The sequence below is a fragment of the Heterocephalus glaber genome, unplaced genomic scaffold (genome assembly GCF_053883595.1).
Source record: "Heterocephalus glaber isolate CG9 unplaced genomic scaffold, H.glaber_assembly_v1.0 deba00001600, whole genome shotgun sequence".
In the NCBI taxonomy this organism is placed as follows: domain Eukaryota; kingdom Metazoa; phylum Chordata; class Mammalia; order Rodentia; family Bathyergidae; genus Heterocephalus; species Heterocephalus glaber.
This window is the reverse complement of record NW_028258372.1, coordinates 8,227,397-8,255,183: the sequence shown is the minus strand read 5'-3', so window position 1 is coordinate 8,255,183 and position 27,787 is coordinate 8,227,397. Positions and strand designations below refer to the sequence as shown.

The 27,787-nt window shown below is 36.9% G+C and overlaps 1 protein-coding gene across 6 annotated transcripts in view; it reads left to right on the top strand.

The window, feature by feature from the left end:
* The window catches only part of Kmo (kynurenine 3-monooxygenase), a 32,453-nt gene that overhangs the window by 424 nt on the left and 4,242 nt on the right, over window positions 1-27,787 (top strand). For 2 of the 6 annotated variants that reach the window (XM_087194306.1, XM_087194308.1), the window contains exons 2-12: window positions 6,541-6,610; window positions 6,985-7,082; window positions 8,807-8,896; window positions 11,895-11,943; window positions 15,642-15,729; window positions 16,153-16,179; window positions 17,087-17,252; window positions 20,822-20,893; window positions 23,199-23,320; window positions 25,557-25,704; window positions 26,330-26,387. In XM_087194306.1, the coding sequence (XP_087050432.1) occupies window positions 6,541-6,610; window positions 6,985-7,082; window positions 8,807-8,896; window positions 11,895-11,943; window positions 15,642-15,729; window positions 16,153-16,179; window positions 17,087-17,252; window positions 20,822-20,893; window positions 23,199-23,320; window positions 25,557-25,704; window positions 26,330-26,387 (988 nt within the window). The remainder of the gene's footprint in view (window positions 1-6,540; window positions 6,611-6,984; window positions 7,083-8,806; window positions 8,897-11,894; window positions 11,944-15,641; window positions 15,730-16,152; window positions 16,180-17,086; window positions 17,253-20,821; window positions 20,894-23,198; window positions 23,321-25,556; window positions 25,705-26,329; window positions 26,388-27,787) is intronic. The other 4 variants (XM_013075317.3, XM_021265484.2, XM_087194307.1 and 1 more) reach the window with 3 other exon arrangements.

The window sequence follows — 27,787 nt, the reverse complement described above, 5'->3', positions numbered from 1 at the left end:
CAACTACTTTATTTTTTTCCTTAAATTCTTTTATTGGTACATTTTAGGTATATAATATGTTTACATTTATCATTGGGTGCTTGTACCTGTACACGATGTATCTTAGTTCTTTTTTCCCCATTCCCTGTTCTCCCTTCACCCCCTCCACCCTTCCCTATTTACAAAGACTTTGTTTCCATATTTTTTCGTTTCTCATAATTTTTCCTTTCCCCTTCCCCTCCACTTCCCCTACCCCTTTGGACCTTTTCTTCCTATTTCAAATTATCAATTATTCATTTTAATCATTTTAATCCTTATTTACACTTTCAGTTTCTCACACTAGAGAAACTATTCGGTATTTACACATGTGTGTCCTATTTATTTCACTTTAGAGTATGACCTCAATATGCATCCATTTAGCTATAGATGACTCTAGTTTCTCGTTCTTTATGGCTGAGTAATACTCCATTTTATAAAGAAACCACATCTTCTTTATCCAGTTTCCAGGTGATGGACACTTGGGCTGCTTCCAAGCTTTAGCTATTACAAACTGTGCCGCTATGAACATGGGTGCACAACTACTTTAAATATAGCATTAGCTTTAATTTGTTCCTTGCCAAGAAAGATTTTTTAATGTAAATTAAATACAAAGATGTCTGTTTTCCTTCATCATTCTGATTTAATATTTCTTAAAAATAAGGTAAGCCCAACTTTGTTTCATCCTCATATCAGCCATGTTTTTAAAAGTAGACATTAGTTTTCATAGTCACTTTAATCAAAACATTGGCCTCACTTTACCCAATAAGTCAGCTTAATGCCATCTAATGAGAATAAAAAGGCTATGAAACATGAAGCTAAAGTAGAAAATCATGTTGGATATTCGACAGCTATTTGCATAATAATAGAGTTGGGAATAATAGAGTTACTTGGTTGGCTGACTTGTTTTACTGTTCTGATGCTGTATCTGGAATAATGGAGTAAGGCAGTCACTTCTGACCTGAGCAGGTAAAATGCAAGTGCTGGCATTTGCCCCACACTTAAAGTGCTCCTTCTTTCCATAGTTAGAGCACCAAAGCTAGTTCTCTGTTTAGCATGGTGCTGCCTCCAGTGAACTACTTTTTCTCCTCTCAGATGAACTCCTTATTTAGAACAAAAATTGTTCATTTAATCTTTTGTTTTTAACCTTGGGTTAAATCATTGCAGACTTTTAATTCACAGGTATTCATTTATTCACTGATTTATTTATTCAATAAAAATTGAACTAACACCTAATACTAGCCTGTAGAAGACATATATATTGCCATGCATGTATTTATATAATATTTAATATTATATAATATTAATATGCACTTAATGTGCTAATTTTGTCTTTTGTACTGTCTTCCATATTGTCTTCTCCCCAAAGTGCTATGACAGTTCCTTTAACATTTCTGATTATAAATTTCAAAATGGTAAGGCCTGGTATCAAATGCTTTGTTGGTCACCCAATGTTTTGCTTCATACTAGGCTTCCATCCAATTCCTTCTTAGCAAAATATTGCTCAAATGAGAATTCATGTATTCAACAAAGATGGTAGCAATGATATCTCTTAAAAATGTCTTAGAATCCAAGGAGGAGATGACAAATATGTGACAGGATATATGATTTGGGAAGACACAAAAATGTGAAGTTACTCATGGATTTCTCCCTAGATGACACCTGAACTCTTCATCATGGAATCACTTAATGCTCATGCCTTCCATTTTGATTTGATTGCACAGCTTTGATTCTGAGAGTTTGTGTCTCACAGATATGGGTGATGTTGAGTGTGGCATGGATTTACAGGCTTGAGGTGGTATGGATGCCAATGTGGTGCCAGATGGTTTTTCTGCCCTGTCTCCAAAAGATCTTCCCACCTCACCACTCTCTCTCCACTTGACTTAAACAGCAGCATTAGACAGCAGGAGACTGGGTAGAAGAGAGTCTGCAGCCAGTTGGAAGCTCAGAAAGGTTACTCTCTGTGGGTCTCGATTTTTTTCTCTTGGTCTAAAACTAGATCCCTGCGTCTTTTAACCCTACACTTCCGCTTCCTTTTTACACTTTCTCATTCATAGGCCTCTAGCTTTTTTTTCTCAACCTAGACCTTTCTAAAAACAGAAATCAAATGTCACTCAGAATTTTCACTTCCTCCAAAGTAAATATCCTCCACCCAAATGTCTTAGAATCTTGGGTTGAGGTCTACATAGCATGTCATTTGGTTCAGGTACACTTTCTTTTTGCAGATATTCATGAGAGTCACCCTGTAAAGGACATAATTACTGTTAGCCTTGATTATTTCATTAGTATTAAAGTAAGCAAATCTGTATTCACCCTTGCTTTCTTTTCGTTAGGCTCTGAACCTTCTTATATGTGAAAATCCCTCATTATAGACCCATATTTAAGGCCTTCTGAAAAGAGAGGGCCAGTGGACTTTTGTGTGGCCATGAAAGTCATTCTGCCTTTGCTCAGTGTCAAGGGACACAGTTTGATCTCACTCTGCTACCCTTCCTCAATCCCTTTTGTACAGTTGCTGACACTCCAATTCCTCTCATCAAACTTTGTTTCAGCTGTCGTGCTTTATATCTGTACTTCTCTAATGGTCTTGTCTGATATTCCAACATATTTTTACTAACCTGGTAGAGATTCTGGAAGTACTTCATAAATCTCACTCTAATCTATGAACAGAGAACTCATTTCCCAGAATTTTCTTCATTTGCTACCTGGTTGAGTAGTATCTGGGATGGAACCAACTTCAGGCAGTCCAGAGTGTGTTAACTGGCTACAAAGACTATGTTTTTCCTTCATTTTTACTTGGCCCATCCTCCCTTAAAACACTGTTAAATTATTTGCCCCTCTGCCCATATTCACCCATTCATCCATCCACTCCTCTGTTCACTCAAAAAGAAAAGAGCACTCACACACTGTTTATGGCAATCTAAATTGCTGTTAAGTCAGCCTCAGCATGGAATTGTATTGAGAGAAACAACTGTCCTTCAACTGAGGAGTTAAAAGCAGTCAGGCCTTTTATATGGTCTCTACAAACCACCAGTCCAAAATGTATTCAAAATTCCGAACAAAACCTTCCAAACAACCTTGCCCCGGGGCCCTTTAAAAATCATTTTTATGTACTTTGAAGCTATTCTAAAAATGAAACAAAGGAAGATCAAAAAGAGTCTCTCTGTCCCAGGCTGTCAGAATTCTCTCCCTACCTTATTTTAGATTCCCTTTCTCTGGTAGCCTTATTCTCCTATTAGCCTCATTCCATTTCTCCTTGGTGATAAGGCCCAGGAGCCAATGAGTCAGGTAGAAAGAGGGTATGGATTTCAGGATTTGCTAAGATTTTGTCCCATTCACTAGATTGCCATTTAGTGGATCATCTCCTTACTGGGATTATAACAAAAATAATGAATATGTACCATATGATTATATATAATGCTAAAAATAACTTGAATATTCAAACATAAGTACATTGCATGCAATTAAATGTAATGAAATTATTATTTTAAAGATATTAGCTGACAGAAATATATTACTAGTATAATGTTCATTTTTTAAAGAACTCATGAAAGTAAATATACAGTATGCTATAATTAATACATATTTAAGGAAATATGAAGTAATTTTGGTACTTATTACAGGTAGTTTATGAGAATAGCAAAACGATGAGCTGAAGAAAGAGGTTAGGGTCACGTGCAGGAATCTATTTTGTCGTGTTGAAAATTTGGGATTTTTGTCCTGAAGACTTAAAAAGAGTCAGTAAAGTACGTTAAGATGAAAATGTTATCCAGCTTCTCTTCTAAAGATGACTAGTTCAAGTGCAGTCTGTGGCTTGAGTAGATAGAGACTGGGGAAAGAGAGGGCCCTGAGGAAACCGCTGCAGTGGAGCTGGTAAAAGGCGTCAAGGGCCCCATGCAAGTAGGTGACTGGGAAAGAAGAGGTCTGTTTTGACAGAGATGCAGGAGAAACAATAGACTTTGTCGCCTAATTAAGTGCAAATTGTGGGTAGAAAGGGCTGTCTATTTTTATCCAAGCTATTTTGGTGGGTGAATCAGTGGGTGGAGGTTCTAGTTTTCAAGATATGAAATTCAGAAAGAGGACAAAGCTTGTGGAACATGGAATTTGGAATGTCTCCCAACGTCTGTGTGTTAAATGCTGCATGCTCAGCTTGGTGCTATTCGAAGGTGGTGGCATATTTAACAGCAGGGCCTAGTGAGAAATTGCTAGGTTATTGGAACTTTGACCTCAGAGGGGATTAAGGGACTCCCAACCCCTTCCTCTTCCTCTTTTTGCTTCCCAGATGCATAGGCAACTGTGAACCCACCACTTCCCACAACTATTAATGCATTCCAGTGATTTCCATCAAACTCTGTCCTTCTCCCCACTTATTAAGAGCAATTCCCCACATATTTTTGTCATTCCTGTAATTTAATCATATAAATGACATATACTCATCATATATATAAATAATACATATGTTTTTAAATTATGTATGCACCTGGTTTAGTTTTATTGTCTTTATAAGAGTTTCATGCAGTATGAAATCATCTTTTCACTTAAAATGGTCCTAATATATTCATATTATTCCATTTTATTATGTGAAGTTGCCACAGTTTATTTGTTCTTCCTTGATAGTGACCATTTCAGCCATTTGTCAAATGTTTGTTTATTTAGTTGTGAAAAGAGTTTCTCTGAACATCCTTGCACATGCCTCCTGGGGCACACAGAGCAATCTCTTGGGTAGAAGTGTGAAGAATTTCTGGTTTGTCGGATATGATCCTATTTAACTCGACATTAATCATTCAGTGAGCTTACTTAATCATTAAGGAAGCTGCCTTCCTAATAGGCCCTCCCCCTTCGCTTATTCATTACAAAAGGACAAAAAAAAAACAAACCCAAATCCCAAATGGTCAAAAGGAATATAGGCAGACATGCCTAGATTAGGACAAATGACACTGTGACAAAAGCCCACCTGGGGACGGGAAAGACACTAGTGCCCAGTAAAAGGGGCCAACAATAAGAGCTCCTGGGCTTTCAGCCCTAAAGCCCCTACCCCCTCATGGTAGCTGTCTATTCTCTTTCTTTTCCACCTTTCCCCCCAAATAAACCATCTTTTGTTATACTAAACTTTGCCTCTTTTTAGTTCTTTACTGGTGCCAGGTTTAGGATCGCTGGGAGCTGCATTTTCAGCACAGCAGTGGCATGGCGTGGCGTGGCGAGCTGCCTACCGGACGTAACAGGAGCATGCAACTTAAAACCCCACTTCTCTCTACTTTACCAGCTCTCCTGCCACAGCATTAAAAACTTTGAAACACCAAGTATTGTCAAAGAAGCCATGGGTAGGGAATTTTGAAACCTTTTGGCATAAAGGTGAAGAGTACATAAACTGACCAGAGACTCCACTTACATGTATAAACTCTAGAGAAAAGTCATCACACATGTGCAAGAACACAAGTACAAAAATGTGTTTTGAAATACATTGTTAGTTATGTTCTTACACCAGGAACAGCTCATATGTTCTTAGACAGTAGGAGGGATAATTTGTGATATTTCATGCAATGAAGAATCATATCATAATGAAAATGGATGACTTGATGTTTACATGTGATCATATGAATAAATCTCATAAATGCAATGTGGTAAAGAAGCAAGATGAAAAAATTATGTATATATTTAGATTTTATGTATGGCTCAAAAATGGCCAAAAGTGAAATAAGTTACTTAGGAAAATACACACACATGTATTTTTAAATTATATATATTCTTCAAAAATGGCCAAATTTGAACTAGATTGCTTAGAGATATGTACCTAAGTGGCAAACTATGAATAAGCAAGGATGGGTTATCACAAAAGTCAGAATAGTTTCTGTAGTGTAGTGGTTATCACGTTCACCTCACACAAAAGTCAGAATAATGTTTACTCTCGGTGAGAAGTAGGGTTCTCTAATTGGGTGAAGGTAGGAGTGTATGAGTGAACTGGCAATGTTTTACTTTTTGACCTGAATAGTGATTATTAGGGTTGTAATGTTATAAAGATTTACTTTCTAATTATTCTGTAAACTGTACATATGTTTTATGTTCTTTCTGTAAAAAAGTTATATCTCGCTATTTAAAAAGTTGAAAACCAGAAAAGAAATCTGGGAGTGGTGGCACATATAATCCCAGTTACTGAACAGTCTGAGAGAAGAGGATCACAAATTTGAAGTCAAACTGGACAGTTTAGTGAAATACTGTCTCAAAACAAAATTCAAAAAGGGCTGGTGATGTAGTTCAGTGGCAGAATTCTCCTGCGTTCAATCTATAATACAAGGGGGGAGGAGGCAGAAACCAAGGAAACCAAAACTATTTCTAAAATTATACCACTTAATCTTGTATTAATCTTACTATTTTTATAGCTGATACTCTCCAGCAGTGACTAAGTAAATCAGTGTGACAAAAGATTCTAGTAACATACAGCCACAGACAATATTCAATTTTGCCATGAAAAGTTCCCTGTATGTGTGGAATCAGATGAGCATGTGGAAAAAAAATTGTTTTGATTCCTAGGTTGGAGCATTAAATGCATGCTTCCTTGCAAAGAGGAATGTCCAAGTTGATTTATATGAAGCTAGGGAAGGTAAGCCAATGGTAAAGATTGTGAAATGTGATTCTGATTTTTTGACATCTTTCTCAGATTTTCTGAATAAAATATTTTAATAAGAAATGAAAAACATGGGCCAGGGATTTAGCTCAGTGGTTCTGCCGCCTGCCTTGCAAGCACAAGGACCCGAGTTTGATCCCCAGTACCAAAAAAAAAGAAATGAGTGATTAAAAAAAAAAAAAAAACCCTCAGTGATCTAAATGTTAATTTAATACTAATTTACTATTAGTGTCTTCTTTAGAAGAGGTAATGAGTCTCTTTATATAGTTCTGATGCAACAGTAGTATGTTCATGCTGTGCTAGAATATAAGGGGTTGTTTCTAACATAGGGTCCACTTCCAATGTCTTAGATATCCGAATGGCTAAAACCGCACGCGGAAGAAGCATTAACTTGGCCCTTTCTTATAGAGGACGACAAGCTTTAAAAGCCATTGATCTGGAAGATCAGGTACTTTGCTAATGCATTTTCCTTATAGGAGATAATATCTGATGATTTTTAACAATTTTGTGGTCTAGATTTTATCCTGGTCTGAAGCACTATTTAATGCCAAGGACCTCTGCACAAAAAATTATTCCACAAAGGCTTTCAAAATTCAAAATTTGACAAGAGGATACACATTTGTTACTGCACCAGGGGGACTTGAGATCACAGAGGAGGAGACTACAAACCCCACCATGATCACTTCTGATGGCGGGTTCACATGGGACGGCAGATCTCTACCTATGGAAAGAGGAGGTCACGAGGGCATACAGGATGAGAAAAAGGAGACAAACTTCCTGCTTTTTCTTACATGGGGCAATAATGTTCTATTCATATCTCTAGTCCAGAAATTCTCTGAAAATAGAAAGCTTTTCACCACTCATTTGTCACCAAAACTTGAACTGACATGAGATTTTTTTCATGGTCTATTTTTTTTTTTATTCCATTATTCTTTCTTTTTTTGTTTTTGTTTTTGTTTGGTACCAGGGATTGAACTCAGGACCTTGTGCTTGTGAGGCAGGCGGTGGAACCAATGAGCTAAGTCCCCAGCCCCTATTTTTTTTTAATTTCATTCAGTATAAGTGTGTTTTGCTCACAAAATACTATTTTTGATTGCGAGGTAGTACCATAGACCTCCTGGTGTTATGTGGTAGTTATCATTTATGTACTATACTTCCATCCTAAAATTTGAAAAATTCTGAACTTTGAAGCCATCAAGCCCCTCGGGTTTGGATAAGGGGTCATGTACCATTGATAGATTTTCCTCATTTTGGCTTAATGTTATAGGACTTTGCACTGTCATGTAGCTTGAAAATGTAAACAAAAGTGGTGCCCCTTTTCGTCAATCTGAGAAAAAGCACTTTCCCCCTCTAGCAATTAACCACTTCCTCTAATTTGTGAAACTGGTTTAGGTTAGATAAACATTAAATCAATTTCAAAGTCTAAGGTTTAAAAAAGAAAAACCTAAAAATGTCAGGAACACTCTTTTAATTGAATGAATTCTCACCATACTAAGTTTAGAGGATTTTTTTACAGTTTTAAAAAAATTTTTTGGAAAATATTTGAAAATCACGTTTTATTTATTTTTATTTATGTATTCAGTGGTGTTACAGATTTTAATTTAGCTGGGGAATTAGCTCAGTGGCACTGCGCCTGCCTCACAAGCACAAGGTCCTGAATTCGATCCCTGGTATGAAAAAAAAAAAAAAAGAAACAAATTTTAATTTAAAATAATCACTCTGAAAACAATGGGTTTAGAAAATCAAGTCTGACAAGCTCTCTGTGAATTTATAAGACAGCACACAATAATCACAGACAAGTTTCACAACTGCCTCAAAAATGTACACTACAGCAGTAACATGCAAGGGTTATATTTTTAAAAATCCATATAGCAACACTGTACTATTTCCCAGAGGATGTCACATCACCGGACACTTTGGCCTGAAGACATGCTGGACAGACTCCTCTGCTGAGTATCATTAGAAGTACAATTTAGGATCTAAAATGGTGATCTAAGTTATTTTCATATTGTGTGCCAAAAACGAAGCCCAACATCCACATGACCCTGAAACAAGAGAGATTCTTCAGCAAATACCTGTCCCATTGAAAATCACATTTTAAAGCCAATAGTTATCTTATTTACAGAATCAGGTTATGGTAATTGAAATAATTTTTTTCCAATTTCATTTCAGATTGTATCCCAAGGTATTCCCATGAGAGCAAGAATGATTCACTCTCTTTCAGGAAAAAAATCTGCACTTCCCTATGGAACAAAGGATCAGGTAGGTTTACCCTGGAGATAGTGGTTTGTGAAATGATTATAAGTAAATCTGATGTCTGGAATTGTAACTGGCTTGCTGGTGCCTCCTTTCCTCCCTAGCCCTACCTTTGACATTGCCTGGCTCACATGTATCAGTTAGCAAGTTAATTCGTAGACTGTGTTCAAAACAGGGCTCAGATCATAACACACATTAAACAGAGTTAGCTGTTATTACTGTTTTCATGATGAAGCCATTTCTTGCCTCTGTGCTTTGCTCCTGCTGTCCAGCTGTTTGGGATGCCCTTTCCCTCCCAGCTCCTTTTCAGCTGGAGAAAATTACCATGTTATTTGTTGTCACATGTAATGTACAGCAACCACTCTGAGGGGTTTTGTGGTGTCATTGCCTTCCCCTAACTAACCCTCTTGCCCCAAATTTGCTTATAATAGTATGTATAGAATGCAGCAGGTGGCGATTATGGAACAAAAGTCATTATCCAATTTTGTGTTTTTCTTATCTCTCACATAGTAGCAAACATAACTGGGAAAATATGTACTTTCAACTAATTATACCTGCTGAGTTTTTTACTTGAGATAGAATGAAGGCACTAAACATCCATCAACAAGTAGCAAATTCCAAATCACTTTGTTTTTATCCGGAAGTCCTTTATGAAGCGCAGAGCCTAAGTGAGGTTCATATTGTGAACAGAGCTCTCATTGCAGGTAGATCAGCGTTTCTCAGATTCACCTGAGAACTTGCTGAAATGCAGAATGTAGCTCAGCCAGGCTGGGTGGAGGTGGAGGGCCTGGTTCTCTAACAAACTCCAGGGTGGTCCTCTGACCACACTTTGATTAGCAAGAGGTAAAACACGTATATATTCATGACAACAAAGTCTTTGTAGGTCTTGCAATGACAAATGTGGCTAAATAGTAAAACATTTCAACAACCAAGGACTTTGGAACAGAAGCAGGATCAAAATTTTCAATTAATGGCTTTGTGAAAAATAGTAAACTGCTTGTTTTGCCATTATATGAACATAGGTTCTGAGCCTTAATTCACACATGAGCTTCACAGGGGAAGGAAGAAAAGTTGACTTAGCCATCCTTCATGAGGTAAATTTGGCATATTCCATTAAATTGGTTCCAGATTGATCTAGGTGCTATAGGAAGGATCAAAGAGCCATCTCTTCTTCATAGGCAAGTCAAGTTTACACACGCAGATTAAGTATTAGCCAATCTTCAAGTTCATTAGGAGAAGTCTTCAGTTGAGTGGTGCAGTCAAGAAATACTACAGTGGCTCAAAGAGGGATGAGAGTTTCAATTTTCAGAGTTCTCACGGAGAAAATGAGATTTAGGTCATAGGCTCTAAGAGTTGCATGGGGAACATCAGGGGAAATAAAGTAGGTTTCCTCTCAGGTAGCTTGAGAGTGTTCCTGGAGGCCTGCACTGCACAACTTATAGTTGTGTTGTTCTCTTGTACTAAATTGAGAGTGACTCATAACAATCATGGAATGTGCTGAGGAAAACCAAATCATCACATTGAAACCCTCTTCAGGCCTTGAGTCAGTCACACATTGATAGAAAATATTGTTCAAATACTAAGGGAGCTAGATGAGGAAAGTAACTTGTGTTACACCCAGCGAGAGAGAACCAACCAGAGAGCGATATTAAATCCACACAGAAGTTTATTACCGGCCGGGACCCGAGCCGAGCGTCGGACTCGGGCATCGACTGGGGGTTGACAAACATGTTTTATACACCTTTGAGGCCAGCAGTTTCTAGGCCCCCCATGGGATAAAAATAGCAAAGCAAAAAAAAGGTACAGAAGCAGAATGTCCTGTCGTTAGAACATTTGTAAAATAATAGTTGATTAATTGTTTCTAAGAGACTCTCTAAGGGGAGGAGGTTTCTAAGCTTCCTCCTTCTGAGTTCATCTAAAGGGCAGGCAGGTGGGTCATTCAGCAGCAATATGGAGTCTGTCTTGCTAACTAGGGTCCTTCAACTTGGATTTAAGAACCAAAAGTGGCTTCTTCACCCACATTAATCTGTTTGTGTGTGTGTGTGTGTGAGTGTGTGTGTGAAAAAGGGAGGGAGGGAGGGAGGGAGGGGATTCTTGTTGGAAATTCCCCATCTGGTAGCCTTCACCACATTACAAAGGGAGGAAATTGCTTTCCCCCCAGTGCTCTTGCTATTTCTCAGTTAAGAACTGAGTGAGTTCATACTAAATTTACATCCACCCCCATTCTTCAGTTTTTGCATCCTTACATTTTTAGTGCAGTCAAAGAACTCAGAAAATAACAAACACTGGCAAGGGTGTGGGGGGAAAGTCCTATACCGTTGGAGGGAATGTAAACTAGTACAACCACTATGAAAATCAGTATAGAGAGTCCTAAAAAAACTAAAAATAGAAATTCCATTTGATCTGGCTATATTTCTCTTGGATATCTTCCTGAAAGAGTTGTAGACATCATATTACAATGATACATGCATACCATGTTTAAAACAGTGCAATTCACAATAGCTTAATTATAGAAAGAGCCTAGATGTCCATAAACAGATGAATGAGTAAAGAAAATGTGGTATAAATATACAATGGAGTATTACTCAGCCATAAAGAAAGATAAATTTGAATCATTTGTAGGAAAATAGATGGATCTTGAGGCATTAATGTTAAGTGAAATAAATCAGATACAGAGGAATAATATTCCAGTTTCTCTTATATAAGAAATCCACACTATAAATAATTAAAGAGTAAAATAAAGAAGAGATGGTAGAAAACAGGGAGGTAGACTTTTCGGGGATGAAGGAGAAAATACAAAATGATCAATTGTGATGTGTGTATGTACCAATTGCCCTAAATAAAAGTAATTTTTAAATATTGCAAACATATACCAATAAAAGTCAAAGAAACAAAAAACTAAGCTTGCAACACTCTGTTAAGTAATAAATAACTCCTGCTACTGAGTATATTAGGATTGCCTGTCCATTCTCCAGAAACAATGTCTGATCTATTTTTCTTGCAGTATATTCTTTCTATAAGCAGAGAAAACTTGAACAAGGATTTATTAAATGGTAAGTCCAATGCTTTTATTCATAAGTTTGAGTAAAGCACATGGGACTCATCTTATTGCATGATTTATTGGGATTTGCTTACTGTTCCTTTTGGGGGTTATAAAGAGTAGAACTATGTACATTACAAAGCCTGTGAGCAGCAGTAATGCCACCTCTTGTATCCTTTTTTTCACCTTATCAGTTATCTAAATGAAAATCACATGTTTGTCAGGCATGTATTGAATGCCTCTTATATCTTTGGCACTGGAATGAATGTGTATTCACTTGATGAACTCACAGTCTAGTGGAAAAACAGATATGGTCAAACAATTTGCAAAGCAACAATCAGATGTACGTTTCAGAAAGATGAGCAGCAGTAGCATGGAGGGCGAGAGAGAGTTGCCATCTACAGGGCACTGTCATAATCCCCATGTGCAAAAACGGGGCCCTGGATAAGGTTATAGCAACATGGTAGGAGAGGAGTGTGTAGGTTCGTAATATGTGCAGGAGGCCAAATATATAGGAGTTGAGAGGTTTGAAAAAGAGGAGGGTATAAAATATAACCCTGAATAACTAAAAATACCTACACATTAATGGAAAAGCCAATGGACTGTAAATTAAATTTGTAGTTTGCATAACCAATTACATGCCATGTGCCTTTCAGCCTACACTAAATTTAATCCTAGTTCATACTAATTCCCTCTCTTCAGCATTTGTACTAAACAGGCTCATTGGCAGGGAAGCATGCTTTTCGAGTAGTTCTAGCTTTTAAGCCAACCCCTCTTGATGTAGCTCTGCAGCTCTGGTCTTTGGACAGTGCTGCTTCCACATGATTCATCTTTGTTTCCCCACAGCCCCTCACCAAGTTTGCAGTATGCCAGCCAGATTGAACTGAATTGAGTTCAGTTGAACTGAATTGAACAAATTGGGTAGAAATGAGAGGAGGAGGTAGTGGGAAAGTCACACTAGCTGATTTACTGAGGACATAGGAAATAGGGCTTCAAATTATTCTTACTTCCATTTTTTTATAGTTATATTTGGAAGACTGTCTTTTACATAGCTAGATCCAGGAGTGGGGACCAGTTTGCTAGATGTATTCATGTTATTCCTAAAAAAACAAATTACACAAGCCAGCTTTCAGGTCTGTAGTATGGCATATAAAACAATTTCTTTATACAGCATCTAAGGTAAAAATCGTAGTAAACATTCAGCTGAGGACCAGGCACTATGAGAAGTAGCTTACCTGTGTTGATTTACAGAACCCTCCTGACAACTATGTGAAGTGGGAATTATTTTCATGTCAGGTTTAGGGTTACTGGATACTTAGAGAACTTAGATTACACTATTAATAATGTAGAATCAGATTTGAATTTAAGTCTCTTTATTCCAAAGTCTGTGCTTTTAACCACTTGGTTTTTGCCTCCAAAATTATGTATGAAACACCTGCTAATACTAAGGAGCTAAAACATAAGAAAAGTATAATTAGTGTTGTACAGATTCCCTTAACTGTTGTCCATTTATGCTACACAGCACACAATTTCATGAAAGATATAAATATGTTAATAAAATGAATGCTGAATCTCTTGACTAAAACTTTGTTTGACGTATAAAGTCCATCATTCCTTTACAAGCCAGAAAATGTGTGAGTCACTCATTCCACAGATTCAGCCAATTTTAAATGCTTATTTCCTTCTAGACAAATTCCCCTTGGAAAACACATTAACTAAATTATATCCCTGCATGAGCATTTAGTGTAGAATTGTTCATGGTTCACTATTCCATACAATGTTGATACTTGTTAAAGAAAACAAGTCCAAAAAGGATATGTGGCCAAAGAAGTTTGGTAACCCTGCATCAAACCAGTTTGGGAGCAGAGGGAAATGGGGTGAAAAACATTAAGATGTGTTATGCACACATACCCACTCCTCACAAAGAATGTGATCATCATGAACCACACACAAGAGCTAATAAAGGATAAAAATTGAGAGCAATAAAAAAGGGAAAATCTTTTTCCAATACTTCCCAAGACCTTTATACTAGTCTGCATTGTGGGCCTTTTAAAAGCAGCATTGTCCAATATGAGGCCACAAATACCAGCCACATGTGTAATTTTCAATTTTATGTTAATCATGTTTAAAAAAAACTAAAAAAGAGGGATGTAAATTTTAATGAGGTATAGGAACCTAATATATCCAAACTATTGCTGTTTCAATGTGTGGCCAATAAAGTTATTCATGATATATTTTATGTTTCATATGTATATAAGTTTGCTCAAAGTTGTTAAAATCCGAAGTGTGCCCCACATGTTGATCAGATTAGCAAATTTCTAAGCACTCGACAGCCACCTGTGGCTGGGGACCAGGATCCCAGAGCTCAAGGGAGCCAGGATATTCAGTATTTCTATCTCTCTATCCCCCTGTTTGACCACAGGACAGTTTTTTAATTGAGCATATCAAAGAATAACATTTGTGGAAAACACTTTGGGGTGTAAAAGTATACACTTAAGCAAAAAAGTAAATTAGTTTAAAAGTTTATTGTAAAAAAAATACACCTAGTGTGACAGTTAAACTGATTTCTGGAAAGTTCTTTGTAAAAAGATTTCTTATATATATCTAAGTTTTTTGACTTATCATCTCCCCCATTTCAATATTCTAAGACTTCCAATCCCATATTCAGGACTTCAACAATCTTCAAACCCAAAATCAAGGTCAAACAAAGAAAAGAAGAGGAAACTCGAGGTGAAGAGGAAAGCTAAGTCCACCTGCAAATATTGAGTTAGAATTCAGAAGCCTTGCCTTATTTTCTCTAATTATTTCTCAAATCAAATTCAATATTTCTTAATTTAATTTTTAACATACAAAAAGAATACATAATCAATGTGTACAACTTGAGAAGTTTGGTCTTTGATTTGTTACATTGTGTGACCCCAGAGATTTTACTTTTCCTTCCAGGGTCTTGATCACTCTGTTGTAAGATGAAAGATTTTGATCTACCTCATCTCCAAGGTCTATTCCAGCTCCAAGACCTGTATTCTGATTTGTAACTTTTCTTAAACAATAAATAGCCTATAGTTATAGATCTTCATGACCATTAATAGGGACAAAAATTGTATTTTTACTACTATAGTAAAGTGATTAATAGTTTAGGAAATGAAATTCATTCCATTCCATAAATTGCTAGCAGGCAAAACAGAAGAGCCCTAACATCATTTAGTTTTATTGAATGAGATGTTCCAAATGTTCTTACCCCCCCCCCATTTACGTGTTTGACTCTGAAAACATTTAGTATTACTACTCTATACATGGGACAACTTGAGTTGGAAATCTAGAGGGCTTGCTGACAAGAGATAGAGAGACATGCCAAATGAGGGAAGAAGTTGAGCTGAGTATTTCCAAGCGCAAATAAAGCCTTATGTTAGAGGCAACTTTTGAAACATGTGAGACCTGTTTCTTTTCAAGGATACTAAAAATTACAAGGGTGCAAGAGTTCACACGATGTAGTTAGTTGGATAACTAATTTTTATTCCTTTGTTTTATTAAAAAATATACTGGGCCATTTGCCAAACAGCTGTCAAATTTCAATTTTACAAATTTGTTTTATATTGTTTAGAATAAATATCTCTATAATACTGTTCCAAGAAAATGATTAATATTTCAACTTGATCAAGTGAAATGACCATTGGAATTTCATTTCTATTTTCCTTCTTTCTATTTCCTCAGCTGTTGAGAAACACCCCAATGTGCAGGTGCACTTTGGCCACAGGCTGTTGAAATGTAATCCTGAAGAAGGAACAATCACGGTGCTCGGGTAATCAGGGGTCAGGCTGTGGCTTCAGAGGTGAAGGCTTAGAGTGGAGAAATGGATGTGTAAACTTTGTTCTTTAGCTCTTTTGAAAGACATAAATGATAATGGAAAGGGTAATTCAGATAGTTTCTAGATTCAGGGAATTTTAGATTGAAAATTAGCCTTGTGTGCTTTCTGAATGCCAACCTCTGTGATTCTTCTTAACATTCATGCTATCTCACCTTCCCATAATGTTTGACACAGGTGACCATACTCAGTTTCAAACTCTCTCTTCCCTTGAAATTGGTGGCCCTTCCCTGCCTAACTTTCCCTGTCCTCTGTCCCTCCTTAGCTGATTCTATTTCCTCTAAAATACCATGCCACGTATCTCACTCTTGGGATATGACATGGATTCCTAATCAGTGAATGTCATTTTCCTGATTACAGGTACATCTTATTATCTGAAGCTGCCAAGTGAGTTTTCTTGAACTACCACTCTTCATACTTCGTCCTTCTAATAGAAAAATTGACTTTCTCTCTTTTTCCTGAATAATATATTTAAATCTCTTGTCTTTACATCCAAAATTTTCTTCATCTCACTCTTTCCCCTCCACACATTGTACAGTTAGCCATTCACGTCTGTGGGGTCCTTCCCCATGGATTCAGCCAACCTCAGATCAAAACTTTTTAAATTGCATCTTTACTGAATATGTACAGACTTTTTCCTTGTTATTATTCTCTAGACAACACAGTAGAACAACTATTTGCATAGCATTTATATTTTATTAAGCATTATAAATACTTTAGAGATAAAGTATACTGGAGGATGTGCACAGGTTATATGCAAACACTATACTATTTTACATAAAGAACTTGAGTATCCTGGATCCCCTCCTGGAGAATAAGGGACAGTAAGTATCCTTTTCTTAAGCTTATCTTCTGATATCCTTTCCTCAGCCAAACTTGTTGCTCCTAAAAAAAATCTGGTCATGTTCCTGCATTTGATCATTCATTCATTCATTCATACATTTGGATTGCATGACTGTATCGTTCATTCATGCACTGGGGTTACCTTTCCCTTTTCTCAAGATTTCTCCTCCTTCATGCAGAGAGCTCAGCTCTTTGCCACACTTCTGTGGCTTAGTGAGTCTTTATTAATCAGCATGGTTGTGTATTACTCTCATTCTCACAAGTAAAACTGAGACTGGGACAAGTGTTTTCATTTTAATTTTATATCTATTGACTCAGAGCTCAAACACACATAAAAGTGAGTTTTCTGCTTACCCACTGAGAAACTTCTTTTAATACCCATGTAAAGTATATCATCATATTTTTACTAGATTTTTTGGCTTGGTTTTGGATGGTTTATTCTTTTTTTCAGAGCTGACAAAGTTCCCAAAGATGTCACATATGACCTCATTGTAGGAAGTGATGGAGCCTATTCAACTGTCAGAAATCACCTCATGAAGAAACCTCGCTTTGATTACAGTCAACATTACATTCCTCATGGGTACTTGGAGTTGACTATTCCACCTAAGAATGGGGATGTAAGTTCTTTCCCTTTCCACTGCCCTCCCCCATAGAAGTGCAGGTGCATGATCTCATGCAATGGTTCTCAGTGGCATGTCTTGATCAGTTTTGAAGTCCACAAAAAAAACTTTGTAATTAATAGTAAGTCACATGTACAGGTATCCCTTTAGCAATATCATTATTTCATTCTCACTCCCTAATCTTTTAGTATGTTTTCTTGAGTTGAAGAGAGAGGAGGGAAACATACAAGGGATTTGTGTTACATCACAATATCATTCGTCTATATTCTCTTGGGAAGAAAAAAAAAGGTTGAGAATTGCATTAGTCAGATTTCCTGTCACTGGGACACAATCCTCAACACATACAAACTTAAAGGACTAGAAGTTTAATTTGGCTAATGATTTCAGGGGATTCAGTTCATGGGTGACAGGCTCGAAGGCAAAAAACATCATGGTGGAGGGCATGGCAGAGCAAAACTGCTTAGGTTAAAGTGGCCAGGAAGCAGAGCAGGGGAACAGTGCCAGAGAGGAAGGAATGAGGGACCAGACATAGACCCCAAGGTCATGTCTCTATGACCCATACAGACATGCTCAGAAATGTGCTTTACTAATCTCCTGGGAGAATCCCAAAACCAAGTAAGACGACACCCCACCTTTACCACCATAGAAGTCAATTTTCCAGTATACTGATAACTCAGAGTTCTTATAACCATGATGAAATCAATAGTATTTAAATAATTAATCAAATAAAATGCCTAATGAATTGTTGCAAAGATTTCCATTGTGCTTTCTTTATTCCCTGTTTCTACTGATACATGACAGCAGAGCCGAATAAGTGGTATGCTAATTTTTATAAAAATTGTTATACACAACTTTATTTTAGAAATAAAATAAAAACTAATTTTTATTTTGTTTTGCCATAAATAAACATGGGAACTTGTTAGAGGAAATGAAAATATTAATAGAAGTTTATAAGCTTTAGAAATTAGTATGAGTAGATAACATTAAATGCTTAATTTGCATATGAAAGATCCATTTTAAAGGTACTGATTTAATCCATTCTACTTGAAATGCAATGGACTAACTATAAAATAGTCAATGTGGGATATTGGTTTTAACAAACTGTATAAGGCAGTCAAATCCATATTTTAACATTTCATTGTATTTCTACTTCTTCCTCCTGGTCAAAAATGCATTCACTAATTTTTCAGTGCTTGCAGTATGGTTTTTCAGGTGGATCCTGCTCTCATAGCCAATAATTCTAGATTATAAGGTAATAGAATTCTTTTGAAAAAACATCTCAGTCTTAAATAGAATAGTGCACCTCCTAAAGTAAAGATAACCATCTACTTTGCAGCTATATATATATGTGTAATTATATATATATATAGCCATCTACTTTGCAACTATTATATATATTACTATTATATAATTAATAGTAATGCTTAGTGTTTTTTGTTAATTTTGTTCTTTTAAGAAATAGTGTTAACATAGCTGGCCATGGTGGCACCTGTACTCCCACACTTGGAAGGCTGAGGTAGGAGAATTGCTGAGAATTTGAGGCCAGCCTGGGCTACGCAGTGAGTTCAAGGCCAACCTAAGCTATAGAGCGAGAACTTGTTTCAAAAAACAAACAAACAAACAAAAATAACAACAAAACTAATGTTGATAGCAGTGTGATCCAGACATAGGAATATTTTCACATGGCTCCAAAATAATCCTATGAAACTTTATATTTTCCCCCTTTTCATTCTAATGTAATATATGTGGCAGACACACTCCATCTCTCATGCATGAAGTGAGAAGGGGATTGGGTAAAAGAAAAGCTTTTGAGGGATTTTGCAGGAGTCCACCCCCTTTTTGGTGCTGGGGATCAGACCCAGGTATGTGCTTCGCACATAACAGATAGGAGCTCTACTGCTGTGCTTCACCCCTGCCCCTCAGCCCTGCAGGCTCATCTTAAAGCTGCTTTTGCACAGGCACCAAATTATTTTGGCTTAGAGACCTGTGGTGAAAGGACCAGGGAGGCTCGTGTCAAGCTGTCCTTGGGACTGCTATATCATAAGGATAGCTATGGAGATTATGACTTGATAATAAAGAAGCTGGAAATTTAAAAGTCATTTTATAGGATCATTAAATATGTGTGAGCATCAGTATGTTCTTGATATCATATTCTCTGTCTATTATAATGACATATAGACAATCTTTCGCCAGTGGGAAAGACAGAAGATATATTATCTTCCAAACTATTTTAATCAGAAGTATTAACCTTTACTATTGAAATAAATGGTAAGAAAAAAATTACGTTCTATTATTTCTCCTGCCTTTCTCACCTTTTGGAATTCTAAAGGTTGGAGAAGTGGTCAGAAGATGCAAAAAACACCAAGAAGGAAAAGCAAGAGTATCTGCTTCATCCAGCTGGTCTGCTCACCACCCACCTAAAACACTGGCTCACTTATGCACCCTCCCCCGGCTCAGCAAATGCAACTGTACCAGAAGCCACTGTGTTTCACTTCCTCTTTCCTCTACACCTTCCTCTTCTACACAGATCCTTTGTTTTAACTACCCCAGCCCCACAAGAACTTACTTGTCAACCTTTTATTTTCTGTACTTCTAATTTGACATCAAACCATTTACTGACTTTCCACCACTTACATTGTTGTTAAAAAGAAGTTGGTTTTTCACATGTATCCATCTGGCCTATTCCACATTGTAGGATCTTTGAGGTCAAAGAGTTATGCACTTATTCATGTCTATGTCTGTGTGTTGGGTTTTCTTTGAGGCCCTGGGACTAAAAAAAGGTAGACACCCGTCCCTTCTCCTAAGATGTAGTAACTACATTTCAACATGAAAATGCTGGCTGGGAGACAATGCTCTTCTCTTAATATGTAAAGTACATATGAGAGGTCCTGTCTAAATATTGTAGAAAAATACAAATTTGAAATAGTTGTAAAAAAGACCACATATTTTATAAATAAATGTCATGCAATTATAAATGAAATTATTTCTAATATATAATAGATATATTTATTTGGGTCAATTGATCTACCCAAGCAATCAACATTTATTCAGATTATCATTTCAGGCATTGTAGAGGAGTAACTAAAAATAATTCTTTTATTTTTGAGTTTGTTTGTAAAATTTTGTTTGCTTGGTGAAAAACATAAAATTATTCTGTCCAACATAAAAAGTACCCAAATAAGGCAAAGATATTACTTATATATACATACACATATACAGCTTCCCACATATATACCACATTTCATATCTATTTATTATATACATGTATATGTGTATAGGTATGTATATGTATATATATGTGTGTGCATGTGGAGAGAGAAAAAGAGAACATCTTATAATATGTTCTCAAATCTTGAATTAACACTTGGTATCAAAAATCACCTAAAGATAAGCTTATAAAGATAGAACACAAATCATTCTAAGACAACTTTTAGTTGTTACAATAGATATCCTATCACATGTATGATACTGGTTTAAATCACTGTGGGAATAATATAGAGTTGGTTTTATAGAAGTGCTATATTAATGCACTAATCAAACATAAATATGCTTTTTCTCCCCTGTAGTTTGCCATGGAACCTAATTATCTGCACATTTGGCCTAGAAATACCTTCATGATGATTGGACTTCCTAACCTGGTAATATAGAATTCCTTATTAACTGAAAATTTACATCTATAATTAATATTTTTCATTACTTTTGTACCTTGTCTATGTGTACCTAATTGACATCTTCATGGTTAATCTATTTAATGATTACACCTTTAAAGCTTTGGATTACTGTGGAAAAACCTTGGAAGGAAATACAATTATTTTTCAGAAAGACTTAACTTGAATGAACAACAGGAGTTTATGTGTGGGGGTACTTGACATCCCATCAAAAACAGTCTGAGAGGAAACAGCCCCCCCAAAAACCTAGAGATTTAGGTTATATATTAGAAAGTACCTCCAGTCTTTAAGGCCTGTAGGACAATGTGATATATATTATTTTTTAGAAAGAGCATGTCTTGGCTGGGGGTATCATAATCCCCAACTTGAAACTATACTACAAAGCTACTGTGATAAAAACAGCATGGTACTTGCAAAGGAACAGACCCAAGGATCAGTGGAATAGATTAGAAGATGCAGAAACAACTCCAGACATACTCAGCTACCTCATCTTTGGCAAAGGAGCCAACCATCCTCACTGGAGGAAAGATAGCCTATTTAATAAATGGTATTGGAAAAACTGGATTTCAAACTGCCAGAGATTAAAACTAGACCCATACCTATCACCATGCACTAAACTAAGATCAAAGTGGATTAAAGATCTAAATATTAAGACAGAAACACTAAACTTGCTGGAAAATAAGTTAGGTAGAACTCTTGAAGACATTGGCATAGAAAAAGAATTTATGAACAAAACCTCAGTAGCATGGGAACTAGCACAAGGAATCAACAAGTGGGATCTCATCTTATTAAAAAGCTTCTGTACTGCAAGAGAAACCACCAATAGACCTAAGAGACAACCTACAGTATGGGAAAAAACTTTTAGCAGCTGTACCTTAGACAAAGGACTACTATCTAGAATATATAAGAACTGAAAAAAATCAGACCACCCAAATCAAAAATGGGCATCTGAAATGAACAGACATTTCTCAGACAAAGAAGTAAAAGCAGCAAGTAAATATATGAAAAAATGTTCAACATTAATGGTCATTTGAGAGATGCAGATGAAAACAACACTGAGATTCCACCTCACCCCACAAAGAATGGCTGCTATCAAGAAATCAACCAATAACAAATGCTGGCAGGGATGTGGGGAGAAAGGAACCCTTCTCCATTGTTGGTGGGAGTGCAGACTGGTGCAACTACTGTGGAAATCAGTATGGAGATACCTCAAAGAACTAGGCTTAGAGGTCCCATTCGACCCAGCTATCCCCCTGCTGGGTATCTTCCCAAAAGAATTAAAAGAATCATACCACAGTGATATATGTGCACCCATGTTTATAGTGGCACAGTTTGTAATAGCTAAAGCTTGGAAACAGCCCAAGTTCCCATCAACTGGAAGATGTGGTTTTTAAAGATGTAGGTTTTTTTTATAAAATGGAGTACTACTAAGCCATGAAGAACAAGTAACTAGAGACATTTATAGCTAAATGGATGCATATTGAGGCCATACTCTTAAGTGAAATAAATAGGACACACATGTGTAAGTTGAATAGTTTCTATAGTGTGAGAAGCTGAAAATGTAAATAAGGATTAAAATGATTAAAATTAATAATTGATAATTTGACATATTAAAAGGTCCAAATGTGTAGGGGTGGTGGGAGGGAAAGGGGAAAGGAAAGAAGGGAAAGGAAAAATTATGAGAAAAGAAAAAAATGGAAACGAAATCTATGTAAATAGGGAAGGGCAGAGGGGGTGAAGGGCCCACAGGTAATGGGGGAAAGAATAAGAACCAAGATATATCATGTACAGGTACAAGCACCCAATAAAAAATGTAAACGTATTGTATACCTAAAATGTACAAATTAAAGAATTTTTTTAAAAAAGAGCATGTCTTTTCTTTCATGGGCCCCTTGGGGCTTTTCTCCTATGTAGATCTGCTGTCCGTTCTCTGATTGGTCTTTTCCTTCCTGTTGTTATCTGCCCTGGATTCCAGGGTCTATTCATACTGTCTTAAGAGGGAGAAAAAGAGAAAAAAATCAAATCAACCTACCTACGGTAATCTAAGGAGTGCGGTGTTTGCTTGCTGAAAATGGAAAATTTAGTGTAAAAATTGTCCTAATGACCAGAGCAGAGCTTTTCTTTAGGGGTGAGAAGACAGAGCAATGGTACCTTTCAGTCTGCTTGAATAGTCACTCTGATCCTAGCCAGAAACTCTGAGACCTAGGGCTCCACCATTAGGGCAGGCATTGCCCAGCCCCTGTTCTCTCTCGCATTGTTCCTCTTCTTCTCACAGGACAAATCCTTCACGTGCACTTTGTTCATGCCCTTTGATGAATTTGAAAAACTTCTCACCAGCAAGGATGTGCTGGATTTCTTCCAGAAGTACTTTCCAGATTTCATCTCCCTCACTGAAAAGTAAGTTTTGTACTTTTTCTTTTTTTTGCTTCATTGGTTTGAGTTACTCCAAATTAAAAATCAAGATTATGCAACTCACTTCAGCTTTTATTAGACTTGATAGATAGTGCAGTGACCTGGACAGAAATCTACAGTAGAGCAAAAGTCTCCATGGATGTTCTGCTGGGAGCAGGAATTCTGAGAAAACTCAAGAGAGTCTGGCTTCTCCTGGAAAGAAGACCCACCAATGTCCTAGGCTTATATATCTTGAGTAGGCTCCTCAGGTGACTTGGGCTTCACATGACCCAGAGCCTGGGTGTGTTTCCTTCCGCTGACAGACACACAAATCTTTGGCGCAGCAGGTATATCTGCCAGCCTCAAGCCTCAGATCCATCACTTATGAGCCACATCAGCATTCCTGTCCCGCAAGCCTCATGGTAAAATGCTGATAAATAATAGTACCCACCCCATAAGACCATGCCTCTAAAACCACTGAACACAGCATACACACACACACACACACACACACGCACACACACACACACACACCGAGTGCCATATAAGGGGCGGCTCATACATTAGCTATCTGGCCCATGATTTGTTGCTCTTCTGGCGAGTGTCAACAGCATGTCTGTGTAGGCTTTGTCATGTGTACTCATTCACAGCCTCTGTTCCCACTGGCTGTCCCTCCTAGAATCTACTTTCTACTCCAGCAATGTCTCTATATGATGTACAATGTCTTAGACTGTTCAGGCTACTATATCAAAAATACCATCAACTGGATCCTTGTAATGGAAAGAACCTTATTTTTCAGTTTCTCACAGTTCATAGAAGCAACTTCTCTCTCTGAACTCATATGGTGAAGATGACTTTTGAAGGGCACTTATCCCACTTCATGAGGGCTCTGCTTCCAAGACCTAATCACCTCTCAAAGGCCCCACCTCCAAGTACTATCATATTGAGGATTAGGATTTCAAAACATGCAGGCTGTAGCAGAGCAGGATTTTAGTACTACTTCTGCCACTTTCTTCCTTGAGTCTCACCTTTATCAGAATACCTACCTTTTGGAGTAGTTATGAAAATTTAATGAGCTAATTATGTCAAAGGGACAGCCCCCTGCTGGCCCATAGCAGTCTTTTAAAAGTTGCTAGTTTCGCTCTTTTCCCGTAGGCTAATTCAGTCCATATTGATCTGTCCTTCTCCAACCATGGAGAAAAATCTCTGCCTGGACACCACATTTAGCCCTCATGTCTTTTTAAATTTGTTTCATGGATATTTCTTGCCTCTTCAGCCAGATTTAAAACCCTTAAGGGTATGTACTATTTTTCTATTTATAACTTCCATAAACTGCCATAAATGCATTACAAACAAGTAAGGGGTTTTTTTCAGGGGAAGGGCTTGTTCTTTAGTCAGCATGTTGTACAACAGAGCTCTTGATTTCATTTTTCCTGTCTTAATGAAATTATGTAGCCTTTAACGAACATATTGCAATTCCCCTAAATATTAGATTGGTTGCTATTGTTCATTTCCAAATACATAAAGATTCATATTAATTTTAGTTTTGGTTTATTGTAGTCTAATCAAATGTACAATATTTTTTGTTCATTTTTCCACAGAAGCTTAAATACACCAATATATTTGAAAATTTCACGACCTCATGATATTTCACAACATGACATGTGACACAAAAATATTTCAAGTTCTTCAAATGCTGCCAAACTTGTTTTTTGGAAGTGTGATCAAAATTGTTCCAAACCAAGAATATAAGAACATTGGAACTTTAGTACTGGAAGAAACTGCAATTTTCTCTTTCTTATTTTCTTCCTGGCATTTTTCTTCCTGTACTGAGGATCTGAGGATTGAACCCAGGGCCCCACACATGCTAGGCAAGTGCTCCACCACTGAGCTACATCCCCAGTACTTTTCTTTTTTAAAATTTTGAGACAAGGTCTCACTAAGTTGTCCAGGTTGGGCTCAAACTTGCAATTCTCTTCCCTTAGTCTCCCAAAGACTGGAATTACAGGCATGCACCACCAGGCCCAGCCTTTCTGGCATACTTACATATTTTTCAATACAATTCTATGGCAGTGATGGCAAACCTTTTAGAGCTTTCAATGATACAAACAGCCTACTACAGCACGTGTGCCATAGATTTGCCACCACTGTTCTGTGGTAATAAAGCCAATAAATGTGAGAGAATTCAGCAGAATTCAATACTCAATTTGACACCTTTACATTTTGCTTATTTCCTCTGAAGGCAAGCCCTGGTGCAAGACTTCTTTCTATTGCCACCCCAGGCGATGATATCTGTCAAGTGCTCTTCTTTCCACTTTAAATCACACTGTGTGTTGATGGGAGATGCAGCTCATGCCATTGTCCCATTTTTTGGGCAAGGAATGAATGCGGTGAGTTCTTTTAACCTAGGTAAGTTCCTGAAATATTTCCAGGTCAGTCTCAACAAGTCTTAAATTAAAAATATGATTAAAACCATCCCTATATAAACAGTCAATTCAATGATTATATCTGTTGCTTAACTAGATTCAACTCAACTCAATCAATTCAATTTCAACTCAATCCCAACTCAAGTTAGGATTTGGATTATTTGATCTAGTAATTTTATGTGTTTTTTTTTAAAAAGCTTAAAGTACAATATAGTATTCCATTCCATTGGAAAATGTGCCAATAGCTTGAAATTTGGAAACTTGGTCATCAGCAATTCAAGCCTTTATTTTTAAAATAGAATTTTCCAAGAGATTATGTGGAAATATATAATATTAGCCTCAAAGAAAAAGAATTCCAAGCTATCTTTTCTCATCACTTTTTCCCGAACGAAAAGAGAAATACAATTGTCAGGATTAAATAAAGCTATGAAATAGACTGGATGTTGAATACTAATGCCTTTATGGAAATTTTACTTAATTGCTCTGTCAGTAAACAGCCTGTGCACTATACTCATTAATGAAAGTTCTGTTAAAATTGCCAAGTTTTTATTATTTCTGGTTAATTTTTCTCATTTTTTTCTTGTATAAGGGCTTTGAAGACTGCTTGGTATTTGATGAGTTAATGGATAAATTCAATAATAATCTCAGTAAGTAAAATTTCTCACTCAGATATGGAATAGACAAGCTAATTAATTGTGGACCTATTTCTGATCTCAGTAATCACAAAACAATAACATATATTTCCTGTTTAAGGTTATAAAATTTTCTATTAATAGCCTATGCTACTGTGGTTGACTGCATGGGACCATCTCCACCCAGAAAGGAAACATAGTTTCCCTTAAGATTTGTTCATGGAGATCTATGTTAGCTTTCCATTGTTACAACAAATACTGGAGATAATCAACTTATAAAAAGAGAAAAGTTGATTTCAGTTCACAGTTTTGAAGGTTTAAGTCTATGATCACTTGGCCCCATTTTTGGTACATCATGGCAGAGAGTACATAGCACAGCAAAAGCTGCTCCCTTCATGGCCAGGACTCATGATCCTCTTCAAATGCATAACCCCAATGATCCAAAGACCTTCCACCAGGCCACATCGCTTAAAAGTTCTACCACTTCCCAGTAGTACCTTCCTGGGGGGCAAGACTTTAACACACGGCTTTTGAGAGACACTTACTATCCAAACTATAGTAAGGGCTATGTAGTGATCCAGGCAGAGATGAAAGTTCGGAGTACCAAAGCTTGGTGGACATGTTCTCTTTTTTCTCCTTTTTGAACCTAAGTAATACCCCCTACTTGTGTCCCCTACATTATGCACCAGAAACACTCTTAGAAGCTCCAGTGCTTTTTTGCTTTTTGTCCTGATATTTTCATTTGCCTTTTAGTTAAACTTGATTCAGCCAATGTATTAATTTTATAAATATTGAGGTTTTAAATTTTTATAAGTAATTATGTGACTATATATAATATGGTTATATATACATGCCTTAGAACTTAGCACTGGATTGTCCACCTCTTCCTATTCCTCACATGTTCTGAATGGCTACCTCTAAAAGGCAAGGAGTAAACTAGAGAACTAGGCTTGAAACTGACACACAGACTCCGAGTACTGACTTGCCAGCTTGGTGTGTGATCTTGAGCCAGTCACTTGGTCTTTCTAAAGGTGCCATCCTTTTCGTCTACAAAGCAAGGATAATAACATTAACTTCAAGTAGTTGTGAAAATCAAAGAAAATTATTTATATAAATAATTTAAAGCTTATATAAAGTTTTAAAAGGAAAAAAGAAAGTGTGGCATTAAGTGAGCTCATGACAAATGTTTGTTCTGAGGTTACAGGAAATCACAAGGCACTGGTGTGTGGGTCTGAAAAAATTACAGGGTTCCAGGGAATAACAATTCCTCCTCCTCCTCCCCCCATCCTCCTCTTTCCCTCCACTGTCCTCTCCTTCATCTTTCCTTCACAGTCATCTCAGTTGATCAGGATCCATAAGCATTTGATTTTTCTGCTTTCTTAGCCCTGATATAATAGGTTTGCACGAAATGATGA